Below are 15435 nucleotides of genomic sequence, written 5' to 3'. Positions count from 1 at the left end.
TTTCCACCTTACTAAAATATCGCTCACACTCTATTTTTCTTCACCGACTATTTTTCTTCTATAGTCTATAGAATACCTCACTTTGCTCTCAAAATACTTTTTCTCTCTAACTTGGTGTGTTCTACAAATGAGCAAGAATACTCTATTTATAGAAGGAGAAAATCATACATATGTCACTAATGACATAAGTAAATATAGCAAAGTCAAAAAGAGTTGCAAATCTTACGAATTTGCCAACTATCAAATCTTTATTTTCAACTCTTATCACTATTCCTTTTTAACAGTTACTTGTATCAATTGAATAGCAAAAGTTGATCAAAAAATGGGATGGACTTAACACAGATGGGATCAGCTCATGGTAGAAAACTAGAAATGATCAGAACGCAAAACAGTCTCTGTTGGGTAATATTCTTGTTTATATATCAACTCTCTTTACCAAATACAACACTAGTATATATTCTTCTATCTCAAAACAATGTTACAAAAAGGTTGACATGATTTGATACAATGGGCTTTCAGACTTGTGTAAAAAGACCATTATTCATCAGAATTTTTGTTTCTCGGAGTGAGAGTATACATACAAAAGGGGAGGCTTCTTATTATTATGCCCCCATTTATTTATACAAATAGAATCATAAAAGATTAGTGTTTGTTTAATTACATTATCATGTTACTCGACTTTGGTGGTCTGTCACAATTTGCAGACATCCAACCTATTGCTTGCTTCTCATTGTCATAGATCACCATTTTATCTTGCATTGATATATCTGGAAACAGGTAATTCAATCGATTATGTTCCATTAAAATATATTCAACTATTTTTTACATCTCATACGTACCTCCAATAAGGTTGACATTTTGCAGGCCAGCTTCTGTACCATTAAGAACTCCCAAGCAGACACTGCCCTTTGACTGCAGAACAAGTTAGTATATTCATCATATATTTTCCATATGTAAAATAAAGAATGTTGAATATCTTACTGAGATAATAAGATATGATTCAGGGGGAATTTCAAAATGAGCTTTCGATTTCCATCCATTGCCAAAGCTAAGTGCAAACTGCTTAAAGTATTTCTTCACATCATTTATGGTTTTGAAAGGTCTCCTGCCCTTCCAGCACAATGGGAGTGTATAATCATCCTTTGTTTCTCTTAGTGGCTTCCCATTCAGTTCTTTCTTCAACTGTCAATACAAGTGAAGCTACAATAAGTTACAATAATACACATGAGATTCTGTAAACTTAATTAATTACATATTGTACAACTTACTAGCGAAATGAAACCTTCGTATGTATGTGCGTTTAGGTAACTGAAGGAACTTCCACTGTCAAAGACTACAAAAAGATTCTTCAATCCCGTGCCTTTTCCCCCAAATATGAGTTCTCCAGATCCTGCTGAATAGTGCTTCCTGTCATGCAATATTGATATCGATGAGAGAGGATAATTTAGAAAGACAAAATTTGCTGTTGGGATTTGTGTGCATTACATGCGATCATGTGCCATAGGAGTCCAGACTATGCGTGAGGAATCATAAACCTCATTTCCAAAGAAGAGAAAGCCTCCTCCTCTACCACTCAAGCAATGACCTACCACATTTTGCACCGCACCCTTGCTGTGAAGCTGAGACACAATGCTGGTTTTTCCTCTCCCAAGACCAAGCACTCCATCCAAAGGATGATAAGATTGACCAGGTAACTGATCATATCCACACCTATAAAGTTACAACAAAATCCTTTTGATACGATAGAATAGTCTTATTTCTCCTATCAAGGAAGCTTTAGAATCAGCTCAAGGAACAAATCACCTATATCAACATTTACCAAGTATTGTGAAGGAGGGATTGTTAGGACCTTCTTTAGACAATTAAGAATTCAAATTGACAAAACAATTTTGAGGCTTCATGTAGGATTGCCTATTCAAAACAGCAAATCAGACGTTCATTCGGCCTTCCAAACATTAACTACAGTGAATAGGGGTGTGAGCTTTCTCTGTATTTCTCTTTTTTCAAAATTCATTTTTCGTATCTGCAGAATAGTTCTTTTAGGTTCTGTTTATGATGTCGATTAGGAGGAAGACGATATATTCCATAACACTGATGCATATTTCTACTGACTCATTCTTAAATGTCCAACTATATTAATCATAATCTTCTACATATATGTGAAGCTATTAAAAGTTGTTTGTTTTCTCCTTTTTTTTTGTATTTACTGTTCTATCTTTTGTCAATGGAGGCTCATAATTCTTCATTTAGTAGCATAGGACAACAGTCTTAACAAACTTTGAATGCAAGTATTGGAAAAAGGATATTACAGCATATGTTTTTTCATACAAGGAAGATAAAAAGAAAGAATACAGAATGAGAGAGGATAAAGATTGCTAACCCTAAAGACAAACGAGGTATCATCCGAGCACCACTGGTCATGTTGAAGTGAAACACATCATTAAGTAGGACACCTAGAGATGAACCTCCATCGGCATAGTCAACCTGATAGTCACATTGTTCTGGACTTTCACATTTGTAACCAGCAGGGTGCAAGGAGGCACAGAGAGGGTCCTTGCATGGTACGAGGTCATTATTTGGTTTGTAGAATGGATGAGGCGCCTACAAGTATAGAAATAGTAGGATGAGACTGTCATCCATAAATATGAAACTGGTCAAATTTGATCATCAAAAGCTAGAAATTTCAAAACGATATCCCATCAACAGCTGATCAAATCAGTCCTCCCTCTACCTTTACTAATAGGCATTCCCAAATCTGTCAAACATGATAATACTCCAACATATGGATGGTGAATTTTGAAAGAGAAAAACCAACTCTTTTCTCTCTCTCTCTCTCTCTCTCTCTCTCTCTCTCTCTCTCTCTCTCTCTCTCTCTCTCTCTCTCTCTCTCTCTCTCTCTCTCTCTCTCTCTCTCTCTCTCTCTCTCTCTCTCTCTCTCTCTCTCTCTCTCTCTCTCTCTCTCTCTCTCTCTCTCTCTCTCTCTCTCTCTCTCTCTCTCTCTCTCTCTCTCTCTCTCTCTCTCTCTCTCTCTCTCTCTCTCTCTCTCTCTCTCTCTCTCTCTCTCTCTCTCTCTCTCTCTCTCTCTCTCTCTCTCTCTCTCTCTCTCTCTCTCTCTCTCTCTCTCTCTCTCTCTCTCTCTCTCTCTCTCTCTCTCTCTCTCTCTCTCTCTCTCTCTCTCTCTCTCTCTCTCTCTCTCTCTCTCTCTCTCTCTCTCTCTCTCTCTCTCTCTCTCTCTCTCTCTCTCTCTCTCTCTCTCTCTCTCTCTCTCTCTCTCTCTCTCTTTGTTGCCTTTCCTTATAGCCTAGTCCTTTCTACCATTAATTCAATTCATCCTAACATTCATGATGATCCTATTGTGCCTTGTTAATGTCTGTAGCCTCCCTAGTTGCCTAAAAAGCGAAGAAATTGAGTGGGTACATAATTGACCTCTTGTACCAAGTATAGAGGTTGCATCAAATGATAGAACACTAGTCCATAAGATTGCAATTTGATATAGTAATAAGCCATTAATAACAGTTAAGTCAAATGAGTGTTAACAAAGAGTTTACGGTTGTGCAGCGAACACAGGGAGCATCACATTGCAGCCAGGTGAGGTCACTGCCAGTATCAGGATCAAGAAAAAAAGGCCTTGAAGGCTGCCCTATATTGAGCTGAACATAGTAATAACTGCACAAGATAGAAAACGCACACTTTATTGGGCGGGATCATGTAAATAAAGTGTGAATACCAAAAAGTTATTGCATACCCAAGGGGATAGACATTGCCATAGAGTGGTAGGACAATTGAAGAAGAGACAACTGGATTGACCATTGCTGCAGAAGTAGAAGACATCCACTTCCACCATTTCTGCTGCTGATGATGATGATTTTCCCCTCCTCCTCCTCCTGCAGCTGAAACAACCACAACCACAAAGATCAATATCCCAACAATTTTCCCTCCTCCCATACTTACAAAATAATTGTCTTCCTTTATTAATTATTGACACTATTTATATGTTTCTCAAAAGTCAAGTAGATTCTTTGGATGCCTTTTTAATTTACTTCACAACTCAGGTTTAGTTTGGCATTGCTTCGATTCCTCTCTTTACTCCTGGTTATACTCATTCTTCTTCCACCTACCATAAAATTAACTATACCTTTATTTTTATTTTTTTATTTTTTTATTTTAATTTCTGTCTGTATTAGACTCTCACTAAATTTGTATTCTCGTCACACATTTTCTAAAGAAAAAAACATATATTAAAATGAAGGGGAGTATATGTTTTCTTTATTCCTTGCCCCTTCTGTTTGGTTTACTTTGGGAGGAAGGAGTCAACGTGACCCCATTAAAATACCTTATTGCATATACCTAGAGTAATTATTTTTATTACTTCGAATATTTTATACAATCTACACTAGGTTTCTTTACTTCTCTTTTACCTCTTCATATTCCGGACAATTTAGTGTAGATATATAAAGGAATCTTTTTGGATAATTTAGTGTATATTTTTATACTACATTTCAATTGTCTGGGCAAGCATGGACTCAATATATGTTATTCTATTTAATCTATTTTATGTGATATTTATAAAATTAGGAGAGATGCCATTTTTTAATATAGTTTTTAATTATTTTAGATGTTAATTATTGTGATTTATAATATTATTTATCTAATTTTCAAATAATAATATTACTCCCTCTGTCTCAAAATCAACTAATATTTTTGTCTTTTAAATACTTTAAGATGTTAGTTGTATAATTTAGAGAAAATGCATAAAAATTATCCTGAACTTGGTCGGATAACTTAGGGAAAATGCATTAGTACCTCCCAACCAATGCTCGAAATCTCAGAGACACACTTATACTATACTAAGGTCCTATTATCCCCCTGAATTATTTTATAAATAATTTTCTACCCCTTTTAGCCTATGTGACACTAGCTTGAAAAAAATATCAACATGCACTGGGCCCATATGATAGTGCCACGTAGGGATAAAAAATTATTTAAAAAATAAGTTCATGGGGATAATAGGACTTTAATATAGTGTAAGTGCCTCTGAGATTTCAGGCATAGGTTGGGGGTACTTGTGCATCACAGTGTTTAAATGTCTTCCTTAATATTTTCGAAGTGATTCTTTTTCAACCCTGAGACTATAACATCACTCTCACCCGCCACATCATAGCCATATAAGCGTGACATCATACCATGTCATTACTTTTTATTTATGTTTACTTATTCACAATTTTTTCTTAAACATGTTTTAAAATTAATTATATCAATCGATTAATTTATAAATGCACACCCTCGCCCCTCTCTTTCTTAGTCCTTGTTGTTCACCATTATTCCAACCTTCAATACTTTCTTTTTTTCTTCTTCACTATTCAACAATATTTTAAGTCACTTTAAAGAAGAAAATTCACTATAATATTCACAGTATCTTCTTCAAACCCTCCCAACAAATTTACCCATTGGAGAAAGGATATTTTTAAAAGCCAATTTTTTCTTGACAACTAAAATAAGAAATGAATATTGCATTAGAAAGTTTATCCCAAACAAAGATAAATTTTACAAGAAATATTTGAATGGATTTAGTAATCAAAATGGGTCACTCAAAATTTAAGAAAAATGCACAAGTACCCCCATCCCCTAGACTATGACTGAAATTTCAGAGACACGTCTTAACTATACCAAGGTCCTATTACCCCATGTACTTAATTTTTTTGTAATTTTGTGCACCTTTAGTCTTATGTGGCACACTCCGTGATTCAACACTATTTAGGCGCGTGGGAGATAATTGGAGGTCATGTAAGCCAAAAAAGGTGCACAAAATTACAAAAAAAAAAAAAAAAGAAGTTCAGGGGTAATAGGATCTTAGTTTAATTAAGGTGTGTCTCTGAAATTTCAGTCATAGTCTGGGGGGTTACTCGTGCATTTCCCCAAAATTTTAGAACTTATCTTGACTTGGTTCCAAACTACTCTTGACTTGACTCTAACTGATCTTAACTTGACTCTTAAATGATCTTGACTTGACTCTTAACTAATCTTGACTTGACTCTTAATTGATCTTTAAATTGATTTTTGGATTGAAGGATTAAGATTTGTCTTTGGATGGATCTCATGTTGTTTAAGAATGATTTTAGATACCTAAACATGAGAAAAGACTGAAAATCAAGATTTGGAGGTGTGTCCGCGACGCGGAGACATAATTAAATTTTGGTTACAAAAACATCTTTTTGTGGAAGAACACCTCGTGTCAGCTCCACGTCACGGAGATGAAAATTTTAATTCTGGGATCAAGCGCGCCACGCGCCGCCATGCTCAGATATCGTTCGACAAATTTTCTTCTTTATTTTCCCGCCCTAATTTACCGGATCTCGATTCTTTTTCTTAATTTTTTTTAAATACAAATACCCAGAAAATGTACCGAAGAACCTAACTCGAAACGACTTTTAAACACGACATAACGAACTAAGATTCTTCAAACTAAGGCAAATTCAAGAATAGAATATGAACTCAAGAAGCAAGCATCAAGATCATCAATATTCAAACACATGTCAGACGAATCCAAGCTGAAATATTATGCTTGGCATGTGGGGGATCAATCCCAACCTTATGGAAGCCTCACACACCTGGTAGAGATCACCCCGACAAAATCCACGATCAAACTAGAACGATCTTCGCGAATCTTGTTTCTTCTCCTCTTTCCTCCTCTCTTTTCTTTTCTCTCAAAACCCTAACCTTTTTAATGAAAGTGTAAACTGACTAAGATCAGTTTATACCCTTATTAATTACCTAGAAAATGAAATAAACCAATTGGATAAGGAAATGACCAAACTACCCTTTCAAAATTCAGATTTGGACATTTCCTTAATCCAGCAACCCGACTTGCAAAGAGTAGAACTCACTCATACGAACTCGAAATTGCGCTAATTTGGAGGCATTTGACAGACCGTTTTAGGAGATTTCCAACCATATCTGGAACTACACTTAACTCATCCTGAGTTAGGAGTTATGATTGTTAGAAGTTGACCAAACACTCACTTTAACTTACTTAAAATTTTCTAGATTTCCTTGTACTTTCCAAAAGTAACTATTTCCAGATTTTTAATTCTTTTCAAAAATGAATATTTCCAATTATAAGCTTCTTCCTAGTTATTTCAAATTGCGAGATGTTATAATATCTCCCCCTTGGGAACATTTGTCCGCGATGAGATTTCTCTTAGTAGGCTAAAGGTGTAACATCTAGTTCAAAAACCCAACAGGCAAATGGAAAAAACCAACATGCTCACTCATAATTTAAGGGATACTAAGAAGAAAATTAGTACATTGGTCTGAAATTTTCTCCAGATTCAAAGAGATGTCGATATCTCTTCTTCCTGTCCTCTTTAGCTTCTAAAGTAGCTTATCCACAAACTAATTTCTCCACAAAACTTTGACTTGATGTTACTTCCTTTGTTCTGAACTTGTGAACTTGACGATCTAGATTTTGACCCAAAAGCTTCTCATAAGATAAATTATCCTAGATACCAATATCCTCAGTTTTTATGATAACTGAAGTATCTCCCATGTGTTCCTTCAACACGGAGATGTGAAACACCGGATGGATGACTGCTAACTCTTGTGGTAGTTCCAATTCATAAGTTGCCTTGCTAATCCTTTTGGAAATCCTGTAAAGAACAATACACAGGGGACGGAGCTTCCCCTTCTTACCAACTCTCATAACACCCTTCAAGGGTGAAACTTCTCAAGTGGCTCAGTCATCTACCTCAAACTCTAATTCCGCTCTACGAACATCATTGTAGGACTTCTAACGACTCTGTGTTGTTCCTAATCTATCTTATATGACTTTCATTTTCTCCATAGCTTGATGAACTAACCCAGGTCCTATCAACCCTATGTCACCAACTTGAAACCTCCCAAAAAGAGATCTGCATTTCTACCCTAAAGAGCTTCATAAGGAGCCATTTAGATGCTAGAGTGGTAACTATTGTTGTAAGCAACTCAATGTGAGATAGTTGATCATACCAATCACGCTTGAAATCAATCAAACAATCTACCTCGATACCTCAAAACACCATCTCCCCCTTGTTTAGAAGTCATCACTTTTTTGCTTATGAACAATTTCCTTTAATTCAAGCAAGGTAGTGTCTTGGTCTTGCTCGCCTTTTACCTCTGACACTAATTATGACAACCTGATTCGTCACCACTATTCCTCCTTCTGCAGAAACCATAAATTAAACTTCTAATTGTGCAAGAAAATGCACATCTTTTTGCTAACTCTTACTTACCGTCCTCAATATGGGCAGTACTATCCATAGACAACCTTCTCAAGGCATCAAAAACAACATTAGTCTTACATGGATGATAAAGAATACTCATGTCATAATCTTTGAGTAACTCTAGCCGCACTGTTTGTCTAAGATTAAACTCTTTCTAACTAAACACAACTGAAGACTCTAGTGATCGTTGAACACATCCGCATGAACACCATAAATATTATGAAGCCATATCTTCAAGGTGAATACTATAACAACCAACTCTAAGTTATGGGTTGGGTAATTCATCTTATGAAATTTCAACTGTATGGAGGCATAAGCTATAACTTTGTCATTCTGTATCAATACACAACAAAACCAACTCTAGACGCATCACAACAAACCACAAAAACTTGAGTACCTTTCGGTAAAGTCAAAACTAGGTAGTAGTCAAAAAAATTAATTCCTGAAAGGTTTTTTCACAAGCTTCAAACCATTGAAACTTAATTATCTTCTAAGTCAATTTGGTCACATAAAACCCTTATCTAGAAAATCCTTAAACTATTCTTTCAACTCTTTCAAGTCTGTTGGTGACATTATGTATGGAGGAATATATATAGAACGAGTATCTGGAATGATGTCTATGCCAAAGTCGATTTCTCTTTGAGGAAAGACTCAAGGTAGATCATCTGGGAAGACTTTTGGAAACTCTTTTACTACTGAAACTGAAATTGACTGAATAGGAGGTGTCTCAACACCAGAGTTATGAACTCGTACTGAGTGATAGATACAACCCTTCGAAACCAACTTTCTTGCCTTAACGTATGAAATGAAATGACCCTTAGGCACTGCTAAACTTCTAGTCCACTCTAACACTGGCTCATTTGAAAACTGAAACTTTACTACTCGAGTCCTACAATCAACTGAGACATAACAGGCATGAAGATAGTCCATACCAAGCATGACAATCAAAATCTACCATGTATAACTAAATTAAATCAACCATGGTACTCTTATAATTGACGGAAACGGAACAATCATAATAGACTCTTTATAATAGAGTAGACTCACTAACAGGTGTAGAAACACTAAATGGTTCATTAAGTTGTTGAGGAATACTGTCAAAGTTCATAGCAACATATGGAGTTACAAAAGATAAACTCGCTCATGGGTCTAGCAATGCATAAACAATAAAGTCAAACACTTGGATCATACCAGTGACAATATCTGGTGACAAATAGTATTCCTATTGCTCTTGGCGATTGTTGATAGCATACAGATGCTTTGTTTCTCCGCCACTACTGGAATTTTCCCCTCTAGGTGCAGCCCTGTTTGGTGGAGAAACTCAAAAAGATTGGGCCTTATTGCCCTAATTTCCAGATAGCATACAAGCAGTTTGTTTCTGCGCCAATACCGGAATTCGCCCCTTAGGTTCAACCCTGTCTGGTAAAGCAACTAAAGAAGATTGGGCCCTATCTCCCTGATTTCCACTACATTGGCTGTTCTCAGGACACTCCCTTAGAAAATGACTGTTCTAATCACACTTGAAACAACCAATAGAGCCCTCACAACAAATACTTGAGTGGTTCATATCACACTTAGCACATGCAGGAGGCTTACTACCCCTTTGTGCCATACTGTCTTGAGAATAGAAAGGTTTAGCTCTGAAACTCTTGGAATTCTGACCATTGTAATGACCTTTGTTTTTAGGTGCAGGTGCACATGCAGATGGTGGGTCATTCCCCTTATGTTTCTATTGAAAGGAAAATCAATTCTTACTACTCTTTTGTTGCCTGAACTCGTTGTCAGATGTCTTAACCTTAATATTCTTTAACCCTTCTCTATCCTTCAACTTATCCTCGTTAACTTGTTGCACATGGATCATTAGCCTTGATATGTCCCTATCAGCATTGTTGTCTTGCCTTCTTTGCTTGACTGACAAGACAACCCAACAACAAATAAACTGATCATGCTCCTCATCTCAGCAACCATCTCCGGAGCATAGCGAAAAAGTTGTGCGAACTTCAGACTAAACTCATGAAAATTCATAGACTCCAGATTAAGGGTTTAGAAACTCTCTTATTTTTGCCTCTCGCACCATGAGAGCATCCTCAAACACAGTCTAACTCACTATTGGTGCTTCCTCAGCCCTATTCTTTTTCCATTGGTCGAACCATACTCTAGCGATACCCTTCAGTTGGTATGCAACTAGTTTCACCCTCTCTGCATCACAACATGCAATATCTCGAAAAATTTCTGAAGTACTTAACAAAGTTCTATGGATCTTCTCTGACACTTGAACTTGTGAAGCTTGGTGGATTAATCCCTAAAAACTCACGGATCCTTGAAGTATTATCCTCCTCCTGTTGATCGCCTCTATATCCAACTTGATGAGTTACAATTTGACTTAACATCCGGATAGCTTCACGGAATTTAGCATGGGAAACTTCTCCTTAAGGTTTCACTTCAAGTGCATTTGGTAAATTTTGTTTCTCAACATTTCTCCTTGCTGGATGACCTTTGACTGCTCTTCATGGAAGCATGACTGTCTAAAAATACGCACAAGCACGAATTAGAGGGAAACTTTTTAGAGATCAACTCTAACGCATGAAAGGAATAATAAAGAAATGAGGAACTTCCTAAATGTTGTAGCCTCCTAACTATAGATGTGGAACGCTTCACATCGATAAATAGAACTCTACAGACACGACTTCATAGACTCCTTAGGACTGTGCTATGATATAAAGTTTGTCACGAGCCTACACCCTAGGCGGGACTGGTACTCGAAGACCATTGTTGGTCTCAAGCGAATCCTTGACCTGACTTACTTACTCAGCAGAAGACTTATAACATTAATACAAGGATTAAAATGCACTTACTCAACTTTTCAAGGATAACTTATGATGTTTTAAATATAAAACATTCAACTTAGCCAAAATGACAACTCAATGTCTTAATACAATATAAAGGGTAATGAAGAGACTCAAAGGACTAACATCTGACCATCTAAGAAGCCATTAAAAACATCTGAGATGGGTGTTGGGACAAATAGCACAACATCCTAATGAACTAAGCTACAAAACAATGAAATGGATCCTCCGAAATGCAAGGAGGCTCCCCAACAAACTCTGAACTACTCACTGGATCAACCATGCGCCAGAATGCCAATCCTAGCTACCTGTGTTTGTATCATTATATGATGCAGGTCAACTAGCATAAGTACATTGAATATACGAGTATACAAGTTGGAATGATAAAATAACATATGCTTGAAAGAGATTATGAAAGAAACACTTACTTTGAATCTTCTCAACTTATGAATACTTAATGATCTCATTTCATTATAAAGTGGTTTAAAACAAGTGCAAATATTAAAAAATAAGTATATAAAACATAATGTCAACACATAATCATAATATCATAAGAACATATCGTGCTTCCTCTCTAAGTCTACTTGTGCAATGCATGAATGAAGTCCCATACCCCATTCATACTGAACAGAACCCCTTGAGGAACCATGAAATTACTACTGTGGGAGTTTCTCTAACCGAAAAACATCACTTAATATCTATAGTGATGATACATCGTTATTAGCCCTACGCTTCCTGGGCCAACCTACACCTTGCCGGAGTGTAGGACCTGAACTACTAAGTGGATTCACAAGTCTATTGTTAAAAGGATTCATCTAACAAGTATGACCCCTTTGTACTCATGATGGCTACATGGTTATGAAGACTTGAGTTAATATGAACTTGCATCCCCATATCAGTGTTCAATATTATTCTCAAAATTATATTAGCTCCTTTATGTTTTAAAAACAAAGTTCTTAGTTCTTGCTGTGATTTGAGATTAGTGCTCAAAAACTTAGCTCACAAAGCCTATCTTGGAAATCAAAGTTTCACCTCCGGCTTCATTTAGAAAGCGATTACTCTTTTTTATAAACTAGCCCGAATTCTTTGGAAATTTCAGTTTCCATTCTTATTTAAATGTGAAAATATTTTAAATCTCTTTGGAAATACACAATCCTCATATACTTCTTTGGAGAAAAGAACTTCAATTGTACTCTTTACCGAACTCAAAACTTAAGTCTTAAAACAAGGTTAAAACATTTATGACAGACTTTTGGAAAACTTTAAGAACTTATCTTGACTTACCGCTGGACTTTTCTTAACTTTGATCTTAATTGCTCTTGACTTGACTCTTAACTGATCTTAACTTGACTTTTGATCTTAACTTGACTCTTGATCTTAACTTGACTCTTAACTGATCCTTGAATTGAATTCTGGATTAAAGGATTAAAATTTGTATTTGGAAGGATCTCAACTTGTTTAGGAATGACTTTAGATAGCTAAACATGAGAAAAGACTGAAAATCAAGATTTGGATGTGGGTCCGTGATGCAGAGATATAATTTTTGTTCCAAAATGTCTTTTTGAGGTAGAGTACCTTGTTTCATCTCCGCGACGCGAAGCTAAAAATTTCAATTCTGTGGATCAGGCGCGCGATGCACCACCATGCTTAGATATTGTTCGACGAATTTTCTTCTTCGTTTCCCAGTCCCAATTCACTCAATCTTGTTTTTTTTTATTAAATCACTTTTAGATACAAATACCCAACAAATGTACCCAAGAACCTAACTCAAAACGACTCTAAAACACGACATAACGAACTCAGAAACTTCCCAACTCAGGCAAATTCAAGAACAATATGTGAACTTAAGAAGTAGACATCAAGATCATCAATATTCAAACACATGTAGGACGAAGCCAAACTGAAATATTATGCTTGGCATGTGGGAGAACAATACCAACCTTATGGAAGCCTCACATGGTAGAGATCACCCCCGATAAAATCCACGATCAAACTAGAATGATCTTGGCGAATCTTGTTTCTTCTCCTCTTTCCTCCTCTCGTTTCTCTTCTCTCAAAACTCTAACCTTTTTGGTGAAAGTGTAAACTGACTAATATCAATTTAGAGCCCAATTAACTACCTGAAAACGAAATAAACCAATTGGATTAGGAAAAGAGCAAACTACCCTTTCAAAATTTGGATTTGGACATTTCATTAATTCAACAACCCAACTTCCAAAGGGCATAACTCACTGATACGAACTCAGAATCGAGCAAACTTGCCGATGTTGAAAAGATCGTTCCAGGAGCTTTCGAACTATATTTGGAACTATACCTAACTCATCCTAAGCTAGGAGTTATGATCATTAGAAGTTGACCAAAATCTCACTTTAACTTATTTAAAATTTTCTAGATTTTTTTAGACTTTCCAAAAGTAACTATTTTCAGATTTTTAATTCTTTTAAAAAAATGACTATTTCCAATTATAAGCTTCTTTTTAATTATTTCAAATTGGGAGAATGTTACATAATCTCCAACTATAGAGAATGAAAAAATTTTATCAAAAGGAGTTCAATGATTCTCATAGTGTCAAGATTAGAAACCAGGGGTCAGATTGTCCAAACACCACTTAAAAAATTGAAAGGTAAAATTAGATTTCTTTTCGCTTCAAAAATTGAAAGGGTAAAATTAGATTTCTTTTTGGAAAACATTATTTATCATCATAGAGGAATTCGTGGATATTCAAGTCTATCTCGGAGCCTGAATTTTCACACGAACAACTCTATTGGAGCGCTCTCTCTACCGTACAATAACTAAAACAATCTCCAACTACAAAAAATAGAAGAATTCTTCAAAAAGAGTTTAATAATACGCATAATGACAAGATTAGGAATCAAGGGTCATATAGTCCAAAAGTTACTATAAAAATTGAAAGGATAAAATTAGATTTCTTCTCGAAAAACATTATATACCATCATAGAGGAATTCCTGGTTGTAAGACTCATTAAAATTAGTCGAGAAATGATCTCAAATTCATGAAAGTACCAATTTTCAAATTTAGGGGGAGATCTCAAAATCCACATGGAAATCTAAGATTAAAAGGTGTTTCGGATGAAAAGTTGAAGAAAGCGTACGGAGTTGATAGAGAAATTTATCCATTTTAATTTCACATAGAAAAACTTCCAAGAATCACCTCTCCTAAGCTCAAATTCTTCGTTTTTACAGAAAGTTTACAACAAAAAAAAATAGGAGTTAGCTTGGCCAAGTGTAAATGGAGGAAATGAGAAAAATGGAATGCTTAGGTGCAAAATACTCGTGACAATCCCGAGCCACTATTTCTAGGGATCGCGAGGAACACAAGGACAACTCATAAATTAGGTGGCATAATTTTGTATTTGTTGTTGTTGTTGTTTGGATGAATATTGAAATTCTTAATTTCTTGCTTACTATCGGCTATCGAAAAAGAATGTACGAATTAGCTAATATACTCTCTAATAATTTTCCTTTAGTTACTAGTCTGTTATCAAACCAATCAATATCTTATAGCTTAGCTAGCGGATTAGTACATTTAAAAATCAATAACCGATAAGTCAAACCGTTAAGCGAAATTATCCGTCTAATCCACCCGATAAGAAGCCCTAATCTTAATTATTCAAATCATTACTGATTTTAATAATCCTGAAAAAAAGTTTCTATGAGTACTACACCTATTATTAGTAGTAAAAATATATATTTGTCATGCTTCTTTTTTCTTCCAGAGACTCCTCATTTGCATCTCAATTTTTTAGTTATTATTGAAGATTTTTGTTTGTGCTTTGTAATAATTATTATATATTTTTCTTTTTATGCTTTGTAATAATTATTATACAATTACTTTTTCTTACCGCATTTCAGTTGATTATGACGATATTTAATATATGTATCGATTTAGTTTTTATCTTTCATGCATAATAATTAATATTATGAGATAAACACTATATATATATATATATATATATGTATATATATATATATATATGTATATATATATATATATATATGTATACATATATATATATATATGTATATATATACATATATATATATATATATATATATATTTGTATGCGCGCGCTTGTATCTTTAAATATGTTTTAGCCAACTTAAAAGTTGTTACTTTTTCTTACATATGCTTTGATTTTATTTTTATAGGACAAAGAAAGTCGAATAATATATGTACCATTTACATTTATTATTTACAATACAAACATTATATCAAATATTTTAAGGTAATCGTTCCACGCACGTTCCTACAAACTAGTTGCGTAAAATAGATTGGGGAAAAAGGAAGTAGTTACAGTCAATTGTACCAA

The 15435-nt window shown here is 35.1% G+C and overlaps 1 protein-coding gene across 1 annotated transcript; it reads right to left on the bottom strand.

Annotated features, from left to right (window-relative positions):
- Nucleotides 1-540: 540 nt before the first annotated feature.
- On the bottom strand, nt 541-4069 carry LOC107021174 (aspartic proteinase Asp1-like). Its single transcript, XM_015221781.2, has 8 exons — nt 3746-4069; nt 3549-3666; nt 2381-2601; nt 1486-1710; nt 1269-1407; nt 982-1182; nt 840-912; nt 541-767 (listed from the first exon to the last, which is right to left on the bottom strand). Exons 1-8 carry the CDS (start codon nt 3943-3945, stop codon nt 658-660), a joined length of 1287 nt encoding a protein of 428 aa, XP_015077267.1. The 5' UTR covers nt 3946-4069; the 3' UTR covers nt 541-657.
- Between the last annotated feature and the right edge of the window lie 11366 nt (nt 4070-15435).

The sequence above is a fragment of the Solanum pennellii genome, chromosome 6 (assembly GCF_001406875.1).
Source record: "Solanum pennellii chromosome 6, SPENNV200".
NCBI lineage: Eukaryota > Viridiplantae > Streptophyta > Magnoliopsida > Solanales > Solanaceae > Solanum > Solanum pennellii.
This window is presented reverse-complemented; position numbering and strand designations above follow the sequence as displayed.